The sequence below is a fragment of the Brachyistius frenatus genome, unplaced genomic scaffold (assembly GCF_029030835.1).
Source record: "Brachyistius frenatus isolate BFR_SWC_R1_liver_20210118 unplaced genomic scaffold, ASM2903083v1 Contig_56, whole genome shotgun sequence".
Lineage (NCBI taxonomy): Eukaryota > Metazoa > Chordata > Actinopteri > Embiotocidae > Brachyistius > Brachyistius frenatus.
Window position 1 is genome coordinate 1222501 of NW_027210655.1, and position 22490 is coordinate 1244990.

The 22490-nt window shown below is 41.7% G+C and overlaps 1 protein-coding gene across 3 annotated transcripts in view; it reads left to right on the top strand.

The window, feature by feature from the left end:
- LOC138624866 (protein kinase C-binding protein NELL1-like) overlaps positions 1-22490 on the top strand; it is a 247844-nt gene that overhangs the window by 202086 nt on the left and 23268 nt on the right. For all 3 annotated transcript variants that reach the window (XM_069705430.1, XM_069705431.1, XM_069705429.1), the window contains one exon: positions 12901-12996. In XM_069705430.1, coding sequence (XP_069561531.1) covers positions 12901-12996 — 96 coding nt within the window. The remainder of the gene's footprint in view (positions 1-12900; positions 12997-22490) is intronic.

Genomic DNA, 22490 nt, shown 5'->3' on the forward strand with positions numbered 1-22490 from the left:
AAACCACCGGAGATATTTTTGCACCTGTCCGTAATAGATTGTTGGGATACTGTAGTTCACAGGATGGTTGAAAGTCGACCTGCTGGCGGCAGATGAAAACAAAACCTAGAGGATCACCAAAGTCATTGGGGTTCACCCTCGGGGGACCACGAATTTCGGTCCCAATTTACATGGCAGGCTGTTCAATATTAGCGGCGATACCTCAGTCTGGACCACAAGACGGTGCCGTCCCCCGAGCTGTGCCGGTAGCGTCCCGAGAACGCGACGCGACGCTTTTCTGCTCTGTTCGCTTGCCTTGAACACCAACTGCTGCTCCACCTGACGGTTTCCGCCGACACGCACGCACGAACGCAAATATCCAAATCAGCTAAAAAAAAAACTAAAAAAAAAAACACCTTTTTGTGCAGGTTCCTCAGCTGTCACTTGAATCATCTTTACTTCTCCTCTTATCATCTGCCTCTTTTTCCGCCACTCATCCGTCCTCCGTCTGCTCCACGCGCTGCCTGTCAGGATGACAGGTCTACCACGCCGTCCTTTTCGAGACTTTTTTTTTGCTCGCTATTATGTTCAGTATCTTTGCGGAGGAGCACTCGGAGTGAAGACACGGAGCCGCAGTTTGTATGCGTTTCTGTATTCCTGTCAGGTTGTAAAGTCCACCGTTTATTCATATTTGTCAAACCGCTTTTTCGGGATCGATACTGTTGACGCCGATACAAACAACATTCATTTTATTGGTGGATACGGGAGGTCAAAGTTGAGAATAGCTCTCCCTGTTTTGTGTTGCTTTGTGAATTGGCCTCAGGTTCTCTTCAATGAACCAAATAGCTTTATTGCCAAAAAAAAGAAAAAAAAAGAAAAGTGAAACAAAACTTCACATGCCGGTACACATAATCAGCACCTTCTTTTGCTGGAGCTTTCTACTTCAAACGATCTTGTCAACTATACTGCGATGATTGTCCTTTTTACAACAGGAAACAGCGCTCGTGTGGGATCAAATCGACATGAAAACAGCCACAAAATCATTTTTGTATCTCTTAATGAAAAACTGTCAAAGCGCCTTGAAGGGTCAGTTCACCCAAATTAAAAAAAAAAGAAAAAAAAAAGACATATATAGCTCCAGTTCTGCGATAACCATCCCACAGCATTTCAAATTCCATTTATCTCCATTAAATTGGAGTGGAGGCGGAAATCTCATATGAATCTAAATAGCTGCACAGTACTTTTGTTTGTGTGTGTTTGGTGAACTGCCTTAAACTAAAAGTGTCCACGTTGAATGTAATGGAAAACCAAAAAAGAGAAAAAAACGCAACTCTGGAAACAACTGACAACTTTTTGAGACAAATCCCCCCCCCCCCCCAAAAAAAAAAAAAAATCAAATTTGACTCGACGTGATGCGTATTTCTCCTCCAGATACCGACAGCACGGGTCGCCGTGTAAATCCGACCGCTCCGTCTTGCCTCTCAGCGGTAAAACTTCATCTCATCAGCGCGCGGACCGACCGGCTGGCTGGAAGTTGGAGACAAAACAGTGGCATCAGCTGCCTATACCTGCCTCTGTGTGTCTCTGTGTGTGTGTGTGTGTGTGTGTGTGTGTGTGTGTGTGTGTGTGTGTGTGTGTGTGTGTGTGTGTGTGTGTGTGTGTGTGTGTGTGTGTGTGTGTGTGTGTGTGTGTGTGTGTGTGTGTGTGTGTGTGTGTGTGTGTGTGCGTGTGCGTGTCGGGAACAGATTCGGATAGAGGGAGTCGCTCATCCATGCGCCGCCCCCTCTGTTATGAAAGCTCCTCACATCCAGCTGCCAAGGGCGTCCCTGCTACCACCCCCCCCCCCCCCACCCCCGTTCCCCCACTGCTCTGATAGGTTCGTGCCCCCCGCGACTCTTCCGCAGATGGAAATAGATAAAATCATCCAGACGTGCCGTGAACAGCCAGTTAATGTTCCCCACACACTGATTCAGCGGCGAGATGAATACATTTCTGTTTTTATTTGTTTTGTTTATTCCGTTTTTATTCAGCAGTTGAATATTATTATAAAAAAAAAATTCATATAGATACATCGAACGGACCAAAAACTCATCCATCAAAGAGGAGTACGTGGCCTTGAGTCCTGCCAGATCTTCTCTTTGGGAATTTATATTCTGCAGTTTGTAATATACACATCTCAACTTTATAGTTGCATTAAACACATAACTAGATCTATCATAACACAAATACACAGTTACCACTTACATCTAAGCAGAAATATGAACTTTATACGTGAGCGGTTGTCAAATTAGAGAATCTGATACAAGTTTGGAATTCTTTCAAGTAATATAAACCATATGAAAATCCACCTTTAAACCTGTATTAATCGTATTTTTACACTTCGAATTCCCCCAAAACTACAAACACTAATTCAGAGCTGTGTTTGTGTCCACCTGAGAAAGGACATAACAAATTATACAGTAGCTCTCTGTCCTATTTCTGTTCTCTTCTTAGGTGATCTCCGTCGGGGGATTAACATTCAGGTCGCACATCCTGCAGCCGCTTCCTTCCTTTGCTTTACTTTCAAATCGACTCGCACCTGTTAGTATAATCTGTCACCTCCATTTTTTAAAACCCGCTGCAAGTCCATAGCACGCCTGTGTTTATTCAGTCTGAGTGCATCTACGGAGCCAAAGCAAGTGTGTAAGATAAAGCCAATGCAAGTCTTTTAAAAGCATCCCTCCCTCTTACTTTTGGATATTTATAAAAAAAAATTAAAAAAAATACTTTGGATTAGGATTATGGAACGTGCTTTTAAGAGATCAGTCTAACTCTGGGGACGGCGATCCTCTCATTTTAAAGTGGCACTAAGCAGAGCTGTGTGGTAACTGATAACTGCGTACACAAGGAAATGTACTTGTAGTTTTTCGAAAATGTAATGACGAGGAAAAAAAAAAAAAAATTGCAGCGCTTTGAAAGCTTTTAAAGGGAAATCATGAATCCCAGGAGGACATTTAAAACATGTTTTACACTCGGAGAAAGTGACAGAAAAAAAAAAAGTAAATGGATCTGTTCGTTTTTATGCTGATGTATTTTTTTCAGTCTTCCTGTCTGTACACCAGAGGAACCTCATTGTTAGTTCAGTCCTCTGCTGCCATCTGATTATGGAGGAAACATTTCAAACTGTCTCCGCACACACGCGAGCGCTATACGTGTTCACTGATTGCATTTGCTTCATCAAAGATCTCATCGGTGAGGACTGACGGTAATCACACACACCGAACCCGAACTGACTCCTGAAGAAGAGCTCCTCATAAAAACAGGAAAGCTTCCGTTTGCTTACAAGACTTAAATAAGGTGGTAGAGGATGCTTCTAACACTCCGATAAATCTGTTATTCCAACAGCTTTATTTGCTGATGTCGTCGTCCGCGGGGTCTCCTCGGGAGTGTGCTTTCACCACTTTTACCTTTTCCTCTGCAGTCCGCATAATGGTGATTTCTGCAGTCGGCATGACAACTGACACAATTCAAAGTTTGCAGGTGACTCGCTGTTGTCATTCTGCTCCACGCTGACGACAAGGATCGCGGTCCTATCGCAGACGACTTTGTACAGTGGACTAAAGAAGAATTTTAAGTTCTATCGCAGAGAATCTTTGCAAAAAAACAAACAAAAAAAAAAACAGTCCAGCAAGGCTCCATGTTGGTAAACCCTCACGACCCAAATCCAACATTGAGGTTTTTGTGAACATTTTCCGTAAGCTGCTGGTATGGCAAACCTCAGCGTCAAGGAGCAGCAGAAGGTCAGCAGTTTGTGTTCAGCAAAGTAACCTGACTGACCTGTACAACAGACAGGTAGTGTGGAAGGTAGTTACGTCGCTGGCATGCTGATGTCGTGATCGATGTCCGGAAATTTAGCACTTTACTTTGATTTCAATTTTATGATTGGTACGGTCAATCAGACCAGGCTGTTGTTTTTCCCTGACTCTGCAACATCCAGTGTCATTAAACCCCACCTGTGTTTGATGTACTGCAGTTAGTCACGTTTATGTAATTTTCTTGCGTCTATATTTTCCTGCAAAACCCAGATGGAAGTTGAAGTCAAAACATGACTGCGAAAACAGATTTAATTAGGGAATACACGTATTATTGTACATTATTATTGTTCATTACGAGGGAAAATAATTTTCTCTCGATTTCGATTTTCTCTCTTTATCCACTGTGATACCTCCAGTATATCTCTGGTAAAGTGATTGAATTAAAGAGAAACACAAATAATTGTCAATGATCTCTCCCACTTACAGTTTTTAATGGAGTACGTGTTACAGGAGGTCAATCAATAACACGCGTAAAGGTTCTGCAAAATCGAATGGCGTGTCACCCTCCGTATTCCTTGAAATACTTTGTAATAGTTTTACTTTGGCAATCCAAATGGCTCTCGGCGCTGCTCCCTAGCTCGCAGCCCTCGCACCCTCCACCTCCTGAGTGGTTTGAAATGTACGGCGGCTCGTCCCCCGGGCGAGAAATCTCTCGGAGCACCTGGCGGAATTAATTGTCGTGTCAGCAGTATTGATCAACCACCCTTTCAACCCTCTGCAGATACATTATGGCAGTAAAAATCTGCCTTAATGCATCTTTAATCCATGCCGACCGCCTGGCCCGAGTCCTTATTGTCTTGTAAGTGCAGTCATTATCTGTGATGTTCAGTAAATGCCCAACCGAGAGTACAGCCAAGGGTGAACTACCTTTACTCTGATGCATTACAAAGTGAGGCATTTGTATGAGTAAATGGTGCTGGCATTAATTCTTTCTTAGCTGCAGTTTTTGGCCTGTTCAGCTCTTCCTTGCGGGCTGACAGTGGACTTCTGCCTCTGTGTTTAAGCCTGCAGTTGTGCATTCATTAACTGGGAAGCTAGTCACGTATTGTACATATACTGTACACTGCAGAGTCGGGAGGGAGGGAGTGAGGAAGGGAGGGAGGGAGGGAGATTCTTTTATCCTCTTGGGATCAGGTTCGCAGGAGAGAGAGTTTAGCATCGATTGTGAAGATACCCCTCTGATAGCCCTTTGTTTCTATCAGAACTAATGGGTCATGTTTTCAGGAGGGCTCTTTGATATGTTGTATCCCCCCCCCCCGCTTTCATTTCAGCATCTGTTCGACGGATGTTCTTCCATTCAACCGTGGCGTTGATCCACTTTTGGCCACTGTGAGGCAGGAAAGCAATCCGATAGCAAACAAAACCCTTAAGGCCTGCAAACACACTGCTTGCGCGGTGTGTCGCGCTACCTGCCGCTGCGTGACGTCATCTCATTTCGGCGTCCATATCAACGGACAAGAGCGGCCACACCGCCGGCGTCTCGCATTCGTGGGACATCATCTAGAAAATAAACCCAGAGCCAATTTGTCACGCGAGCCGTGTGCAGTTCCCAGCTAAAATATACGGGGAAACAAAAGCTCAAAAACACCTTTTAACCTTGTTATAGTTTTTTGGAGTTGTGTTGACACGTCCACAGTGACATTATTATGAATTTGACACTGTTTTGAATGATTGTAAGTCACAAAACTTTTTCCCCTTTGTTTACCAACTCCACTCGAAAATTGTCTCTTTCTTTAGCGCCTTTAAAATGTTTGACTTTGCTCAGCGGCTAGGATGTAACTTTGTTTACTGTTTGCCGATGTTCAGGGAGTCCATAGTGAGTTTATCCGTTGTTTTTGCAGCAGGAGTTGGTGTTGGTGAGAGTGATTGACCAGATGACGTCAGAGGACAGTGCTTAAAGACAACGGAAGTGTGCGTCTTAGTAATTTACACTGGCTGACCTCTGTTACCGATGTCACTGTCTTCAGATCCAGATGTCCCTCCAGCAGCGTAGACAGTGACTGTCTGCAGGCTGATCAGAGATACTTCTAACACTTTCGCTTCATTTGCCCAGTCCGTTGAAGTTTCATAACAGGAACGCCAAAGAGCTCATGGGGCCTTGATTGATTGCCGTAGACAGACAGTTTTTCAAGTAAAGGAAGGGCTCCGTTTTGTACAGGGGTAGCAGGAAGGTGGTGTGATTGGACAAATGATAAATCCAATGCCGCAGAAACTACCGTTTGACGTCTTGTGAGACTGGACCAGTAAATGTCCTCTGAAACCAAAAAGATGAGCTAAAATGGGCTAAAAAGCCCTGACTTGGCTGATAGTGTTGCCCCGTTTCGCATTACATGATTTGATACATTGATCAGACTGATGTTGAAAGTTCAGCTTGAAACCCCTGAGATTTAAATTTGTCGTTGGAGCTGAGATAATTATCGCGAGGATAACAATGTGTTAATGAAACACATCAGTGAGCTGTGGTGTGCGCTATGGGATACTAATTATTGGCTTAATTCTATTCTACCGTTGAATTACAAAGGTCTTCTTCTTTTTTTTTTTTCTCTCTATCTCTCTCTTTTCATACCTATTTGAATTTCACTGTAATATTCCTGCTCTTAATTCTGAGATGGATCCTTGGACGCCCAACGACCGTGAACGTGGATTTTAGCCACGGCGCCGAGTGGAATGATTTCATTCTCACCACCCACTGGAAAGCAATCTAGGCCTGTAATGGGAAACTCAAATAGCAAATCTGTGGGTATAAGCATGTCTGGAGAAGTCACGAGTCAGCAACAGGCTCAGTTAAGCAGCGAGATAGTTTATCTGGAGGTCAAGGGGACTACAATGAGGGAGGGCAGTCTCCCTGCAGCTCCGGCGCAGGCTATTTGTCGCTGTAGGGGGGGGTCCTGACAATCTAAATGTGAAGTGGGCACTGAGGAAGGAAGCGGAGAGGAGATATGGAAACGAAAAATGAAATAAGAATCGATACAAGGTACATAAATGGGGGAGGAAGCTGAAAAGAAGGTGGTGTTGGTGAGAAGCTTTGCAGAAGTCAATGGTGAGATTAGAGGGTTAGTGAACGCTTGAGATCTGTAGCGTCAATGGTAAATCGGGTTTTGGTGTCTACGTGAAAAGGAAATGTGATTCACATCTACCGCTTGTCTTTGTGTTCTACTGTATAGGCAATGAAATGTCCCTCCTCTTCGAAGATGCTTCCCTGCTGTGTTTGTTGATCAGCAGCAGCACATATTTATTCTCTTCCCATTCTTATTCAGAAATGGAAAACCGTCACCAGCACACTATATATGTATATTGTATGTAGAAAAAACAACCTCCAGTTGAAAACAACAGGTCGCCCCCTTTATAGAAAGCCCCCAGAGAGAACATGAGCTTCACCCAGCAAAGAAGCCACAAAGCGAATTGAAGTGCAAATGTTTTTGCCATTTGACACGCTCGACCATAAATTGAATGAAGGAGTGTAAACATGGCACCGCACCACAAAAAGCCGGCAGACACTTGTGACTGAAAAAAAAAAAATCTGCAAGTAAATGAGTTTTCAAACACGACTGAATCTTACTTGAACGTGAACACGCCACAGCGATGCATGGTAGGCCGTGGTTTTGTGCCATGACTGGAAAAAAAAAAAAAGCAACAAGCAGTAGCAGGTCAGAGCAAAACTTATTGCGCGCTGCTTATTTCATTATTATGCTGCTTTTTTTTCCTTTTTCTTTTTGTCAAATTGGAGTTTGCGGAGAGTTCGTGCTTTAACTTGTGGCTTGTAGTGCATTTCACTCAAAACTTCAACACCAACACATCCTCATGGCGGGACAACAAAATATATCCCTCCCAAAACGACATGTGAGTGTTTTCAGCGCCCTCTGTAGGACCGTTACGTCCTTTATTACCTTAAAGAGCGGACGTAATTGACCAAAACAACAAATATGACCGTAAGACAGCCGAGAGACTGGCGTACAAAACCCTTGTCGTCATGGTAACAATAAATCACACTTTATACTTCCTCACCTGATTTCCTCTTTTGCTCCTGTGATATTTGCCACGGCCACGAGAGGTTGCAATAGTGGTAATTATGGGTTTTATTAGGCTGTATAACATGTTTGCCGACTGTTCTACGTGGAGGGTTGAGGGCAGGTGATATCCTGCGACGATTTTTCAGCCACGTCTTAAACTTTAAAAGAGAGAAGTAAAAATGTAACTAGACCAGTGTTATTCGGTGTTAATATCTATAATACGGAACACTGAACTTTAACGATTAACCTAAAAGTATATTCTTTTTAATCCAATAGTTTGATTTGATTCCATGCAAATCCTCATGCACTTTATAGTTGGCAGCTGCATTGTAATTACTGTACGGTAGTTTTAGTAGAGTTGTATTACGCCTAAGGTCTGAATTTATACTGTGTGAGACTTCTTGATGAGAATAAAATACTGGAGGCAAATGGAAATTGGAGCTTGTATTTGGGCAAGAAAACTATTGCCCTCAGCCATGCAGCACCCACACCACCAGCGAAGCCCCCTCATCACAGGAAGTCATTAGTTTGATAGGCAGGCGGCATTATGCTGATAGGGGTGAAATGATAATTAGAGCTGAAGATAGATTGAGTCAATATAAGTGTAATTAATTTTTAAGTGTGAGCTTTATTAGTACAGAGGCAATCAGGGTCCTAATGAGGGCCTGGTAGAACTTATTAAATAGTCGAAGCAGTCACACTTTATTTATTGCATTGCATTTGTTTGTATATTTAGCATCCCCCCCCAAATAGTGGGATGATAATTTATGCGGACAAATTATATTTCTTTTGGATTCATAAACCAAATGGAGACAAGCTGCTTCACATAGATTGCGCACAGATATTGCACTCACATACCCTATGTATGTCACTATGAATAGATTTTTCAGCCCATTAAGGCTCATCTTTTAAATCATGTCATTAATTAAGCTTAGAAATACTAAAGTAATTTCTCTTTAATGAACTTGCTCAATTAAGTCTGCCCTCTTTTTTGGTTTAATCCTCCTCGCTTTAAGCACTGACAAACTATTCTTTCTCCCTGTCTGCACTCGCTCTTCCTGGTTGTCTTGCGGAGGACATTTCTCTTCCCGCTCCCTTCGACCTGACGCTTCTCCTTTGTGTCTTTGTCTCAGCCACGTTGATGCATCACGCCCCGTGTGCTCGCAGGACAAATCGCAGCCGTTCGCCCCGCTAGCCTGCTTCCAGCAAAAGGCAGCGCTGCGCACGCTTGCTAATGCAGCGATGACATGTTCTGATAAAATGAGATGCAAGTGAAACGTCGCCTCGTGAATGATCGATAAAATATTGTTGAGAAGTTATGGCGTGACAAGGGAAACGATTTTTTTTTACATTGTCCTCACCGATATGTTTTGCAGGCAAGTGACCTCTGGTGGTGGGGAAAACGTTGACACATAACCAGACCGTTGACCAAATGTAAACCATCTCGTCAGTGCTGATTTTTGAGGGAAAAGAAAGAAATTCATATTTGTTATGTTGCGCCACTTAACTGTTGATTTTATGCGCCGGCAGCAGCCAGAGCCGCAGGCATTATGGCAGTGTTAAAATTGCGTACGTACGTAATTGCGTACCTACTTGCACTTACTATATTGAGAGCACAAATGCATTCATACCATCAAGTAAGGAAACAGTCAGTGCACTAGAATTACTCGGATGGTGTACTTAAAATAATTCACAAATTGAGTGTGGAGCTTTTTCACTCCTCAACTGAAGCTTCAAAAATTATACCAATGCAAGTTGTGCACATTCACATAAAAGTGCTTATTTTTCATCCCATCCACCCGATTGCAATATTTCAGGATTGCCTCGAGAACATTATATTCAAACTCGGCACAAACATTGACTTGGACTCAAGGATGAACTGATAATCTAGTTGTTGGTTTTTTTTACCGTTTTTTTTTATTTCAGAAATGAGTCATGCACATGTTTTGTAACCTTAATATTCATGGAGCTTGGAGAGGACTGATTCGTGCTCAGAGGGCAGCTCTTCTCCCACCGCTTCTGGATCAATTCATGGTCCTAGCAGCTGGCCTTGCTTTTCACCGTTCAATTTTCTTTTGAAGAGCCTCCACACTCTCCGTGGCCTCTATTTTCTCTCTCTGGAGTGCTTTGTTGAGATCCTCCAGGTCCTGTTTTGCAACACTGAGTTTAGCAGTAAAGCACCTGCTTTTGAGTCGTATGCATCCTTTTCACCTCCTTGAGTTCTTGGAGATGAACTTACACCGTGAAGGGGCAGGCCACCTTCCCTTCACTTACCTGCTGGTTGTTGGAGGTTTCAGCTCTCTGCAGGCTCTTGGTCCTTCCTCTCAGCCGCAGTCAGAGCTTTGTTGTTCAGTTTCAGCTCCTGATTTTCCAGCTGAATTGCCTAAATCTTTCTGGAAAGGACGCTAATTGCCGTGCAGGCGTCTGGTTCGCAGTTTCTCCATTATCTCGTGGTACAAGTGGTGGAAAAAAAAACCTCTCGTGTCTTCTACACAGTAAACTGTGATAAATGCATGTAAAGATATAGACTCAAGAACAGTCAATGCTTTTTGGTAAACTCTTGAATTCATGGCATCACTGCTGCCTGCTGCATGAAAGGACGTTTCACGTATGTCAAAGCTAAAATAATTAACCATTCACAAACGTTTCATTGCAGTGGTTACACATTATCCCCATTATGCCTAATCCCATCCCAATCCCATATAACTGTAACCTCCTTTTGTGTAAATGGTGAGGGAACACGTGGTTTGGTAGAGTCCTATTTTGTAGCCAGTTCATGATTTTCGGTTTTTCATGAATCTATTGTGATACACATTTTATATGACATCACTGAGGCGGCCAATCGTGCACTCCGATTCACGCCGTGATGCCCGCTGGTTTTACAGCTCTGCGATGTGACGTTACCTTATCTCCGCACGATAAAGTTTGTTCTGAATGTGACGTTTTCCAATTTTTAGCTTGTTTGCCACAAGTTAAATACACTCAACAACCTGTTAGCCTGGTGCAAACCAAACCCAATTTCACTATGTACGGATCTGGCCACCCTCCATTGGGAATCGTTTGCAGTTGTTCCATCGTACTGGGCATAGACCAATGAATATCTCGTTGAAAAATATTGATTAGTCCACCTTTTAAAACGCTATTGCTGTGTCCTGAAAGTGTTTGTTGAACTATCTGTGAGGTAAAATCTGTAATACAGCTGCACATAGTACTGGTTTATTTAAGCCATGAAGCTGATGTTCCCCGACTTCAACCAAATCATTTCACTGACCTAAACTTGATCAGACTTTGAGGACAATGGGGCAGGTCAGAAAACACTCACGAGTCACTTATTAAACAGGCTTTTAGTCTTCATCTACGGGGCACTACGACACACTTATCCGCAGCGCCGGTCAACACACGGCACAGAGAAAATGAGAGGCAACAAATCAGTGCATGCTCTGGTTTTATCACACTTTTCTTTTCCTTTTTTTTTTTTTTTTTTTCAAGTAACGACAGTAGCTCGGCTGGTGGAGCAGCTTGTCGTTGACACTCAGCCTCAGATCTGCTCCTGATGTTGCGGGTTAGCTTCTTGCGCAATCACTGAGCGAATGTGTGTGAGTGGGTGAATGTGAGACTTTGTAAAGTGCCTGCACTGTTATCAGGAGATGGATGTGCTATATAAAAACCAGCCCACTTTGCGAGGAGACAAGCCTGAGCCTCCACATCTCTTAGATGTTTGTGCCGTCCAACTGGTAGAAGCAAGGGGAAAGAAAAGATAAGAATGCAATAAGAAATCCTTTTCAGTTCCATCAGACTACTGTGTTTCACAACCTTTAATCAGTTCTTCTGACTGAATTTTTTTTTTTTTTTTCACATTTCAACCAGCAAAATTAACACACGATTTTTGTACAATACAACTAACAAACAGAAATATTTTCCCTGCTGTGTTCAGCCCGATTTAAACCAAATTTGAGAATCTTGATTTATTTATTGCGCTACACTACAACTTATTTCTGTATTTTAAGTCTCACACCTCACTGTAACTTTGATTTTTTTTAACTTTTACCATGTTTTTTTTTCTTTTATTTTAACGTTTTAATAACTATATTTAAATGCCTTTTTACAGTGTCTTTCTTTTCCTGATTGTTTTGATGCTTTCAATGTTTTTATGTAAACCAGTTTGAATTGACATGTGCTATACAAATAACCTTTTATCCATTAAACAATACATTGCAGTATTTCATACCACCAGCTTTTTATGGAACTGATTTTTGCTGCAATTAGATTTGGCTTATATCATAGACTGTATATAAAAGTGGACGAATATAGCTGGCTCCACTTTCATCACCATAGTCACTAACTTGGTCTGCCTCCTATTTGAAAGACAGCCAGAGTTCAGATGGTTTGTCAGAGCTTCAGCTTTTCCTAAAAAAAAACAGCTGCTTGCTGTTAAACAAGGTTGACGTGAACAGCGAGTCTGCACTATCCAGTAAATGTATCATCAAACCAAAACATTACACAGTCATTTGATCCACCCTCAGTTTAAAAATATTCCTGATTTGCAACTTTTAGTCAGGCGGCACTATCGCCAGTGTGACAGTTTTACCGGTGGTGACATTTCATTTCCATAACTCTGATAGTTTTACAGCTGTACGGAGTCGCTGTCTGCTAGATGACAACCACTTCAAAGAAGAATTTAATATTAGAGTGTCTTAGCAAACCAAAATAAATCTGAGGGCTTGTTACAGTTTTGAGCTTTTTTTTTTTTTTTTTTTTTTTTTTTTTTTTAACCTCCTTTTCAAATGCACATGGAGAAACATTAAAACACCATTTATAAGCCCACGTGAATGACACAAAAGTGACTGTGTTCCCGCTGAGGATTGTTACACTCTTTTAAAAGACAGTCGGGGGAACCACTTTGCGCTTCGCAGCGCCTTCACGAAACCTTAAACGGCAGGAATTCAAAGACTTTTTTTTTTTTGCGTTGCTGCTGCTGCTGTGAAATCCAGGACAGGAAGACAAACTGAACTAACACGCCTCCCTTTTTTTTTTTTTTCTTTTTCTATTTCCTATAGCCTTCTGTGAGGAAGGATGCCGGAGCGGGGGGACCTGTGTCTCCCCCAATACGTGCGTCTGTCCCTCGGGATTCACGGGACGCCGCTGCGAGACGGGTAAGACCCGAGGAACCGCCGCCTCATCTCTCACTCGTCCGCTTTGTTCGGCTCGACCATCGTATTGTTTTTTTTTTTATATACATCAGAGGAATGGTCATTGGATCGGTATTAGCCGTCTCCCTCGCACCGTCACACGCACACTTACAAACACACTTTTACGCTCCATCTCTAAAGCCTTGTGTTTAAATTGGACACTGCAGATATTGAGGATCCCCGGAGAGCCATAGAAAAGGGCATCTAATTCTTCTCCACTCTCCTCCTCCCGTCTCCTTTTCTTCTTTCTTCCTCCCGTCTCGCCTCCATCCGTCTCTCATTCCCCCCATCCTCCTCTGCACCACCCCGTCCTCTCCTCTTTCCACTATTGCCTCCCTCCCTTACACTCTTTTCTTCTTCTTTCTTTTCCCAATCTCTTCCTCTCCTCCTTCTTTTCCTCCGTTCTTTCTTCTCGTCTCGTCTCTTCTTCTCCTTCCTATCTTTCGCTTTTCTTCCCGTGTTTTCTGTCCTCATTTCCTCCTCCTATTTCCCTCAATCACCTCCTCCCTTCCTCCATTTTCCATCCCTCCTGTCCTCTTTCATTTTACTTTTCTTCTCTCCTTCCCTCATTACTTCCTATCCCCTCTTCGTTTTTTCCTATGTATCCTGTTATTCTCTCTTTTCTTTCCTTTCACCTTCATCTTCGCCAACTCCCCTCCTTCTTTTCCTCTCATCTTCCACTCTTTGCTCTCCTCCATTTTCCTCCACTTCCTCCTTTTCTTTCCTTCATTCCACTCTCTCTTTTCCTTTTGTGCTTTCTCACCCTTTTCCCCCTCTCCTTCCTCTTCCGTTTCCTTCCTCTCCTTCTTCCCTCTGTCGTTTCACGATTCGTCCATCCTCTCTCTTCCTCTCTCTGGCGTTCCTCTCTTCTTCCTTCATCTCCGCTGTTAATTCTGCGGTCTAATTTTACAGAAGTAATCAACCAGCTCACATAAAGCACTACATTCACAGGTCAGCTATTTACAGCTTGTTGCCATGGTTTCCCTTTAGGTACTGAGTTACACTCAAACGCTCACATTTCTACGTGAACCACTTTAAATCTCAGGTACTGCCGTCAGTCCTCCGAGCCTCGTAAACACGTGAAGCAGAGGAATGTGACAAGAGTGTGTTTCCTGGAATGCATTTGTTGTCTTCATCACATGTCGGTGTTGTCTAATGACAGAGCCAGAATGTCTCACCAGACACTCGATATAAAAAGTCCACATACTGTGAATTACAGAGAAATGTTTCCACAGGTTTAATTAGTAACAGACATTCATATACTGTAGTATGTAAAAGTCCAGCACAATAGCTTTCAATTTAAATATTCATTTTATCCATTGAAAAATGGCTTCATTTTAAATTAAATGTTACAGTACACTATCAATAACAGTATGAACTATAATATTAATGAAATATTTTATAAATTATTGCTCTTTACATCCTAGTAAGATTCATTTTTAAAAAAAGTTTTAAACGCTACTTTTCGTCAGTTAATGTTGCAGGTATTTCCTAATTTTTTTATATGTCCAGTTGGTTTGAGTCTCCTCGAGCGTTCGGCTCTAAACTCTGAATCCTGCTGAAGTTTCTTCAAATTGCTGAGCTGTGATCTGATCTCCGAGAAATATCACAGCTAAGCACATGTGCATTTTTGAATTGATCTCATGTTTGCGTTTCCACAAAATCTATCAAATGAGCAGAAAAGTCGTCATAAGTTGAATGTCACCGGTTATTAACTTCATCCCACAGACTCTTGGAAAAACGAATGATTTTATAGTTCATGTTGTTCTGTAAATCATGAACTTTGCTTTTTTTTTTTTTTTTTTTTTTTTTTTAGCAACACTTTGAGAAAATAACCAGCAACTTAAAACTAATTCACATATACTCTCAGATCTGAATATTTGAACCAGTGACAGGTGATCATCTTATGAAAGACAATCCCCCGAGGACCGATTAGCCTCCTGATAAACAGCATCGAATGTCCGTAGATTAATTAGCTGATTCCTCAATAGTGTTCTCTGAAAATTAAATTTCATGTCAAAATGCAACCTTTTGTCATTCAGCACAGACTTAGTGAAATGAGAGAAAAAAACAAAAACATCATGCAAATAAGAAAATAAAAGAGTTCAGCTGAGGAGCAGATGAGGTGCAGAAAGCTGGTTCACTCCTTCTAATGAGAACCAAAATGAGGACCAACACATCATCACACTAATGAGGCTCGTCTCTCAGGCCCTCCGGCTGCTGCTGCCTGCGGCTACTCCAGATGTGATGCGCCGCAAAATCACTCTTGTCTGTCTACGTCAAAATCTGTGTCTGTCTCTGAAAGTCAAACGAATCCCTTCTACATGTAAATCACATTCACAGAAACCACAGATGAACAGGGTCCAAAAAAAAACAAACAAAAATCTACCACCAAAAGTCTTGCCGTTTGCTTTGCCAACACGTGTTCAGATTGTAAAAGTTTGCTTCAAGAGGGACACAAATTTGAACAGAAATTTTAGTTTAAGTACTGAAATCAGGGTACGTGTATAAAAATGTGCTTCTGCAAGTGTTTTGTATGAGAGAAATATTTAGCTGAAGCTAAATCACTGAAAAAAAAAGCTTGAAGATGCTCTTAAAGTTGTTGTTTTTTAGGTCTGAATGCAGCTCAAGTGTAAACAACAACTGGAGCCAGAGGTGTTGTTTGAAATGTCAGAGTTAGTCGAGTGTTTGCTGATTTACAACAAGATGCTCTCCAATGAATACGAGCATTGCGTGTATTATTTGTTGTCTTTATGTCTGTTACTGTGAACATCAGAGCTGCTCTCGATTTGTTTTATATTGCCTCGTGAGATCACGGGATCGTTTTGGTGGATTGCGTCGAAAAGATTCAATTCTTTTGCCGCGAGAATCTCCCGAAACTTTGTTGACTTTTCAAGCGAGCATGCAAAAGCATGTTATATTTATTTGCTCATATATTTGGAATCCACAACCTCAAAAATGCACCACAAAAGCATATATGAGCTTCCATTAATAATGAAAAAAAAAACAAAGGAACACGAGGAGGAGGTATGGAGGTAAAGTGCTTCCGTGTCCTTAAAGTGCTGCCTGGGTTGGTGGAGCTTCGACTTGCCGTGGGCAACTTGTATGAGCGGTGCAGAGTTTTATATAATAAATATATATATATATATATATTTTTTTTTTAACTCTGTGCATGGCATGTTCTCTGTCTGTCACGGTGCCTCACTCTCAATCAGTCTCTCCGTCTGATGAACTCTCTTCCCCGTCTGTTTCCGTCTCTCGTGTACATCTGTCTCTTTCTTCCGCCTCCACTTCCATCTCCCTGCCTGGTTCCCCCCCCCCTTCCTCCCTCCCCCCTCTCCTCCTTCCTGCCCCACCCCCTCCCCCACCTCTTGTGATAAAGCCATCACCGCTCCACCGACTTCTCCTTCCTCTGTGGCGCACATCTATCTAAATATAAAGCCGATGGGAAACGGAGTCAATCTCACCTCTGATCTCCCCCCCCCCCACCCCTTCTCCCACGTTGACCCGTTCCTCGTGGGGTCGCCAGCCTTGTCTCCGTGTGGGTTTGCAGAGCTGCCGCAGATCCGCTGCCGGATCCTCCTGGTTTATTTTCTGAAAAAGGCTTTACTCCAAAGGAATAAAAATAAAAAATAAAAAAAATAAAAACTGGAATGGCACTGACCTCGCAGTCAACTCGCAGTTCAGAAATGCTCTACTTCTTTGTCAAAGCAGCTGATGTTAAGTACATAATGTCAGAGGGACTGTGTGTTTGGTTTGGAGCTGGCTTTTTTCTTCTTTTTTTTAAGTGTTCACGCGTTGAAAGTTTGGATCCCCCAAACGTTCCCACTCTTGCTGTACTTGCATGTAGATCTGACATTTTGGTGACCGCGCTCTATATAAGCAGGTGTTTTTGTGTCATTAACTTTGAGTTGGTTGTAGAAACCTCTCCACGTTATGCTGATCAACGTAATATTAATACAATGTGGGACAACCAGAACGGGTGTTTCGGGTTTTTCTTTGAATCTGGGTTTGTTAATAGCAGTTTTTCCACGACACTGCCCTCAAATACAACCAGGCGTGTTTTCTAAATCAGCACCTTATATTTAGGCCCAAAAAAGGTTCGGGGAAGGTAATGATTTGTATTATTATGCGTTAAAGGTACTACTTTCTTAAAGTGATACAGCCTTTGTCAGAGTTTGGACAGCAGCAGCGTTTGAGAAGGAAAAAGGTTCCGCTTGTCTCAACGGGTGCAAAAAACATCCCTTCCAGAAAACACATGAATTTCACATGCGCAAAAACTCATGTGACACATGTGACATGCGGTTTTGGAACAGTTTGCTGCTGTAATGTGTGAAGCCCATGTAGATTCCCCTGTGAAAACTTTTGCAACGTTTCCCCCATGTTGTCATATGTTGCAAAATGTGGTAAACACGTGTCATACATGTGATCACCGATGTGCAAAACATGGGAAACTCGTGTGTTTTTTTTCTGTACGGGGTCTCCAGCTCTTAACTGCTGAGTCCAAAGTGTCAAACTGACAAACAAGATGTTAAAAAATATTTAAAAGTAAGTTTACATAACCTTTAAGCAACATTTAAGGTTTAGGTTCAGATGTTGTCTAGTCTATTTTATACACGCCACTTATGTGCAGTATGTATGTACATACATATTCATTGGAGTGTCACTAGGAATTATTCACTTCGCTGATTACAGGGAGTAAAAAAAAAAAAAACACTCTTTCAATGTACGTGCTGGATTCAGAAACTCTTGAACATTCCTTAACCTATCCTTTTACCAAAGCTACTATTCGTTACTGTAATGCTTTCATAATTAGTATGGTGAATGCATGTTTACATCTGCTTGATGTCTTTTATGTTCACATTGTCATTCCTTAACATCCTTTGACCCAATGAAAGCAAGCTTACCTTTTTGAAAAAAAATAATAATTCTGCTTTAAGGTAAGCTTTTTAGTCGTTGTAAGGAAAAAGCATTACATTTAATTATATTCACACTGAGGAGGATGAACGTGGTCACATTGTTTTGTTTTTGGGAGGGGGGGGGGTCTTCTTACAAAGCTACCCATTCAGGCTGAAATGGTAATTCTGACACAAACTCTGCGACTGTACTTTAGTAGCTCCACGATGGCCATACATGCACCAAAATAAAATACAGACCTCGGCAATTTTAAGGTCAGAAGATGCTAAATTATAACATCGTTGCAAAGTATAACATTTCTCACACATCCAGGTCTAATATAACTGCTGAATCAGCAGCATTTCAGTGATTGCATGCGAACAGGGTTTTTTTTGGACAGGCTTCACTTTGAAATATAGACGTTCAAATGCTGGTGACACAACAGTTACAAGTCCATTAAAAAGTACATTTAACCATTCCTGAATAAATAACTGACAATTTGACAGTAACAAACAAACAATTCATATCAGTAGTGTAGAACAGTGTAATGTGGTCACGATAACTCTTCCTTTAATCCAGCTTTCTGTTGTTGATTTTAAGGACATTTCCTGGTCACAGACCATCAGGCAGAAAATAAAACCTAAACTCTGGTTGTCGTTTCTGTTTGAGGACACTTTACTGTAAAGGCCCCATGATGTTGTTACAGTAGGTCAGTAGGGCGGGGATAAATTGTAATTATGTAAAGCTCAGCAGGCCGGAGGATTCTCCGCAGAGCTTTGGGATTATTTTAACTACGTGTGGATTAATTCCAAGTTTCCTCTGTGATCTTAAACTCACAGCACTTCACAATCTGGACTGTCATAAAGTCTTGATTTCCCCCATTGGGAAAATGTCTTGCAAAAAAAAACAACCTAACTATTAAGTGCTCTCATTTGCATTGTAATGGAAGGAAACAGAAGGAAATGTGAAATGCTGTCAAGCTTCCTTTTTTCTTTCCCACGACTGCAACAAAGATTGATGGAGTGTATTTATGGGAGCTGCTACACATTGTACCCCGTAACGCCTGGAAGGTCATCTGTCCACTTCACTTTCGCAGACGGAGAGAACGGAAGGCCGTTCACACTAAAACACACACACACACACACCAGCTAACAAATAGTTTTACAAAATCACTACGCATTAGGAATTATTGACTCAAATGAAATGAGCTTTTATTACATCTAAATGAAAAGGTCTAACAAGGTGCGTGATGGATGGGTTTTTAAATAACATGTGCCCTCCATTTAAAGCGATCCGGGTGGAATGAGGCATTTCTGTGCATTTGCAGTTGTTGCTGTGAGTCAGGCAAAATTTTAGAAAGAATTATTTTTATTTTTTATAAAACTAACTAAAATACCCAGAACGGTTCAGCCTGATGTATTGAAAAATGAATTCTAAGGTTGGCAAAATCAGTTGTTCCATTGAACACTCAGGCATCAGTCCACAACAAGTTGTCATGACAACAACTGGGAGAATTACCACTGAGTTCAAGCCCGATATTAATGTAATTTGGATTTTTAGAAGTGTTACTCCGAGTGATCATTTTCTTTAGAGGATGAATATACATGCTTCAACCCGGTATCACAGCAAAGCGTGAAATAGCCACGGCAAAACATGAGATAGCCCTCTCTAGGCGTGACAGTGTCACGGTTTGTAAGCGTGAAACTTGCACGCACGTGAAAGTAACGTAATGAAGGATCACGTTACCAAGTACAAAGGACAATTTAAGGCGGTATTAGGAGGCGGGAAAACGTGAAACTGTCCCCTCTAGAGAGGCCAAAGCGTGACTATTTCATGTTTTGCTGCAGTGAACCATCTATTTCACGCTTTGCCGTGATACCAGGTTGCCTTATTTCTAGGGTCACCATCAGGCCAAAATTGCAATAAATTCTCCAACCCGTCCCCCCCTGTAGGTCGTTTGTTCCTGATGTAAAAAGTAAAGTAAAAGTAAAGTCAATTTTGTATCATTATTCACATGTTAACTATCTATTCATGGCCGGTTGCTTTCATTGATCTGTTAGTGATGAGTTTTTTTAGGAACTTTGGCGAAGGGGATTTTTGGGATCATGGGATCGTGACTCAATCTGAGCTCGTCAATATGTGTCGGTGTGTGTGACATGAAGAGGTCCGAGGCCCAGGTCGTAGATTCAAAACAATGTTCTTCTCTGCAAGGCTGATCTACTTATTGGAATGATGTCTGTTTAATAATCTTGGTTTTTCTTTGAATCCGGGTTTGTTAATACCAGTTTTTCCACGACATTGCCCTCAAATACGATCATAGCGTGTTTTCTAAATCAGCACCTTATATTTAAAGTTATACAACCTTTGTCACCATGACAACAGTTAAAGCAGTTTTACCACCCAAACCACTTCTTCTTAAGAAGGAAAAAAAAAACGTTATAAAGTGGAAAAAAAAATTGCATTAAATCGGATAAACCCTGCTGAACCCTTCTCAGTTTCAATTTTTCACATGATCAGCCAATTTGAACTCCGTGGTGATTTTCCCTTGTCGGAGAACATTTTTGAAAAACACCTGACTTCAGTGCGTAACAGAAGAAGTTGGTGATCAACTGCACAATTCTTCAAACAAAAGTGCATCGAGAACAAATGATTTGCCATAATTTACTGGGTGATTAACTTGCTCTTAATCACCAGCTACACTGTGAAGGCTGAGAAAACAACTTACTGCTGGCCGGCCTTTGCCTGTGTATAATCAAATAACACACTCGGGAGCGCAGCGATGCGTCTCGTCGGGGCTTTGAAGCCAGAGAACCTCTCTTTATTGCAGCGGCCCCATCTGTGCGTACAGTTAAGAACATTTCACTGATTGGCTCTGAGTAAATATTTCTCGGGAGTCTTGTTTTTATGTTGGAGTTATTGTTCTGCTGTATTGTCCTAAATTACATTGTACTTATACGGTTCTCTGAGTAAAGATGTAAACATCTTCACACATCCCTAAAACTTAAAGTGGGCGGTCTGACTGTTTCAAATTCAGTGCTGTGACATTTCGATGCCTCCATGTTTCCATGGCAAATATACAATAGGAACTGAATTTCATGCAATATGCAATATGATGTTGTTTTTACGTGTTATAGGCCTATTAAATGTGAACCACTACGCAAAATCTGGTCTTTCTTTGTCCTTTTTTATTGATGCGAGCACCCGGACCGTAACACTACGGACTTAAAATCCCGGCGGTGGCCAGCTTGATCGGTTTGGTTTTAAAGCACGACACGGTGCTAAAATCTTAAAAATACACGAGTTCATCGATATCTTTTTTTCAGCTTACTTAGAACAAGATTGAGCTAGCTCAGCAGTTTTGTGTTTCTATGTGCAGTATTTATTCAGTTTGAGAAACAATGTCTAGGAAACATTAAAAGGGACGAGGAATCGCCTCCGTTGCTAGGGTCGTTGCTAAGGCTCGGCCTACTTCCTGGAGTAGGAAACATTGCACACATTAAATTGGAGTCGTCTGATTGTTTTCCAATTCTTAGTCATACCCCGTGTATCGCCATGGAAACGGACATCGGATTGCCTCGCAATATGACTACATTTTGATTACACATTTTATTTAGTTGGTAACTTGTTGTATAATCGCAATATTACAGAGGGTGTGCTAGTTAAAAAAAAAAAACAGATGAAATGCAGTTATGACAAATGTGGCAGAGGCATAAGTGTTTCAAATCTGAATTTTAACTGAGACAAGGCATCAAGCATTTATTTTTTATTCTTATTGTATTTCCAAACATAAACAGAAGAATGAAGTACAGAAAATCTGTGAGGAGATGGAAGAAAAATACATACATGTCACATAATTCACAATTTAAGTGGTGGCATTTTGCAGCGGCAGTGAAAAACCCCTCGAACGTGTCGCTTTTCATAAATTATGGACAGCTATGACGGAGAGCAATGCAGGATTATTGTCATTAGGAAGGCAGGCAGTGCCGTTGCTCTGTTATTTGTGTACTTAAGATGTTCAGGCTGGGCGTTATTGCTTTCCTTCTTCCCAAATCATGTTTATTTGTTTATGCAATGCAAGGAGGTGCCATGCATGAGGCTCCACGGTGAAAGTACAGAACGTGGAGTCTCGAAAGCATGTGTCTGTGTGTGTGTGTGTGTGTGTGTGTGTGTGTGTGTGTGTGTGTGTGTGTGTGTGTGTGTGTGTGTGTCAGCAAATTTTAAATTGAACGGTTTAATAAATAACAAATACTCATTTCCCTCACGATCCTAATTTGCACAAAACATTGTCCATTATTTGTAACTGTGACGGCGAGATGTGTAGCAGACGTGCTGTATATTGTAGGTTCATTAATGGCACTGCGTGCTGTAGGAAGTGATATATGGTCCGCCCGTGTTATATATTACAGCGGCTGTCAGCTGCTAGCCTTCTCTGTGCAGCCATAGTGTCTAATAATCGCAGCGTTCCTTCTCAGGATTGAATGAAGATCTGCAGCTTTTTGCACACGACTGCAACAAATTTGCAATAATGAAACCTCACCTAAATACAGTGAATTATGAAAAGG